Source organism: Dipodomys ordii, unplaced genomic scaffold, assembly GCF_000151885.1.
Source record: "Dipodomys ordii isolate 6190 unplaced genomic scaffold, Dord_2.0 Scaffold2, whole genome shotgun sequence".
Taxonomy (NCBI): Eukaryota; Metazoa; Chordata; class Mammalia; order Rodentia; family Heteromyidae; genus Dipodomys; species Dipodomys ordii.
In genome coordinates this window covers 97,531-99,530 of record NW_012267218.1, presented here as the reverse complement: position 1 = coordinate 99,530, position 2,000 = coordinate 97,531, and the positions used below count along the sequence as shown (strand labels likewise).

Here is a 2,000-nt window from a genome sequence, read left to right as displayed (position 1 = left end):
GTGTGGTGAGTGTGTAGATGTGTGTGTGCACCGTGCCATGTGCATGTGTGCCGGCCTGGTGTGGGGCTGGGCAGGCTGTGCCCACATGGTGGCCCCTGTCCGGGAGCATCTCCAGCACTCTGCACTGCTGTAGCTTCCCTCTGAGGACAGGCGGCCCTCCTTCCTCCTGGTGCCCCTGGAGTCCAGCCCGTGACCTCTCACGCCCTCCCTCACCCTTCCGGCCTGCAGCTCAAGTAGCAGTCTAAGATACAAATGGCCTTGTCACTGCCCACTCAAGAACCCGTGGCCGGTGGACTCTCAGCGCTCGCCTGGGCTGTGCTTGCTCTGTGGGTTTCACTCCCGGCTTGCACACTCACACCGCCATAGTGCACTCACACACAAGCACACCTGCATGCACACTCACATCTGTGCATACTCAGGGACACACACAAGCAGGCACACACAGGTGCTCACATGTGCACACAGTCACAAGCATGCACACATGCAGACACACTCACAGATGCACACACCAGTACGCACACTCAGGCACACAAGGTGCACTCACAAGCACACACAAGCACACAGTTACAAGTATGTAGATATGTAGGCACATATTCACGAGCACACACAGTCACAAGTATTCATACATTCACAGGCACACAGATGGACACAAGCATGCACACTAACAGGCATGCACAGACATAGTCATAAGTGTGCACACTGAGGTGACACAGTTACGTGTGTGCACACACCCATGAACATGTGCTGCAGATGGGCCCTCCACGGTGCCTCGGGCAGAGGGCGCCCTTGCTGGCCCGGGCTCCTCCCAGCGTGTGTGTGTGTGTGTGTGTGTGTGTGTGTGTGTAGACCCAGGGGTGATGGACATGCTAGATGGATGGGCAGAGCTGCTTTGGAGGAGGATGGAGTTTATTTGAGGGTGGGCTCTGGCAGGGCGGCTTAGTAGCAGACGCTCTCCACGTCGGCCACGACCACAGACACATTGACGTGAGTGGGATTACCCATCTGCTGGTTGATGGTCTTCTGGGTGAAGCCGGTGGGCAGGGACTCGTGGCCCACCACGCAGGAGAAGTTGTCGCCCTGCTTCCAGGCCGCAGCCCCCACGCGCAGCACGCTCACGGCCGTGAAGGTGGTGGCCCCCTGCTCCGGCTCCCGGAGGGACCCCCACACCAGGAAGCTGCTCCTGGGCACCTCCTGGTTGCTGTGCAGCCAGCGCACCAGCAGCTCCTTCGGGCTGAAGCCGCGCACCAGGCAGGTCAGGGTCACCAGCTCGTTCAGGGGTAGCTCTTCTGCTGGCGGCGGCAGCAGATGGACCTGGGGCCGGAATTTGTTCCCTGGAGGGCAGAGAGGAGGGTCAGGGGTCTGAGCAGGAGGGGAAAGAGCCCCCTGTGTGGCCCGGTGCCCTGAGTTTGCCCTAAACTTCCTTATGTAGCCTCAGTTTCCCTTTGTGGAATGGGTGTGGGGGGAGGGTAGAGGGAGGAGGGAGGAGTGGGGGGAGAGAGGAGGGAGGAGGGAGGAGGGGGGAGGGAGGGGGGGGGAGGGAGGAGGGGGAGGGGGGAAGGAGGGGCTGGCACTGCAGAGTCTGGTCAGTGCCCGGGCTGGGCTCACCTAAGTCCTTGGTGATGGAGAGAGTCTGGGGGGCGGGGAGCTCAGTGTGGTTGACGGTGCATGTGAAGGTGTCCCGGCGGTTCCAGGGCTCCGCACAGCCGGGCAGCACGCTGGTCACACTGAAGCAGCCACAGGACTCTGGCTTAGGGGCCTCCTGGACGGGGCTCCTCTCGCTGGGGGACTGCCAGGTGAAGGTGGCTCCCTCAGGGTGTTTGAGGCCGCTGAGTGTACACCTGAGGCTGGCATCGGAGCCCAGCAACAGGTCCTCCAGGGCCGGCGGGTGCAGCGTCAGCTTGGGCTGGCAGCATTGTTCACACGGAGGGGGTGGGGGTATTGGGTCTACTGTCACGAGAGAAGCTCTGGTCGGTCATCCGGCCCCGCCCCCTGCCCTGCCC

The 2,000-nt window shown here is 62.0% G+C and overlaps 1 gene segment (V, D, J or C); it reads right to left on the bottom strand.

The window, feature by feature from the left end:
• Positions 1–936: 936 nt before the first annotated feature.
• Positions 937–2,000, bottom strand: part of LOC105982929 — an 8,757-nt gene continuing 7,693 nt past the window's right edge. The window contains 2 exon segments of the C gene segment in view: positions 937–1,331; positions 1,606–1,903. Of these exon segments, the coding sequence occupies positions 937–1,331; positions 1,606–1,903 (693 nt within the window).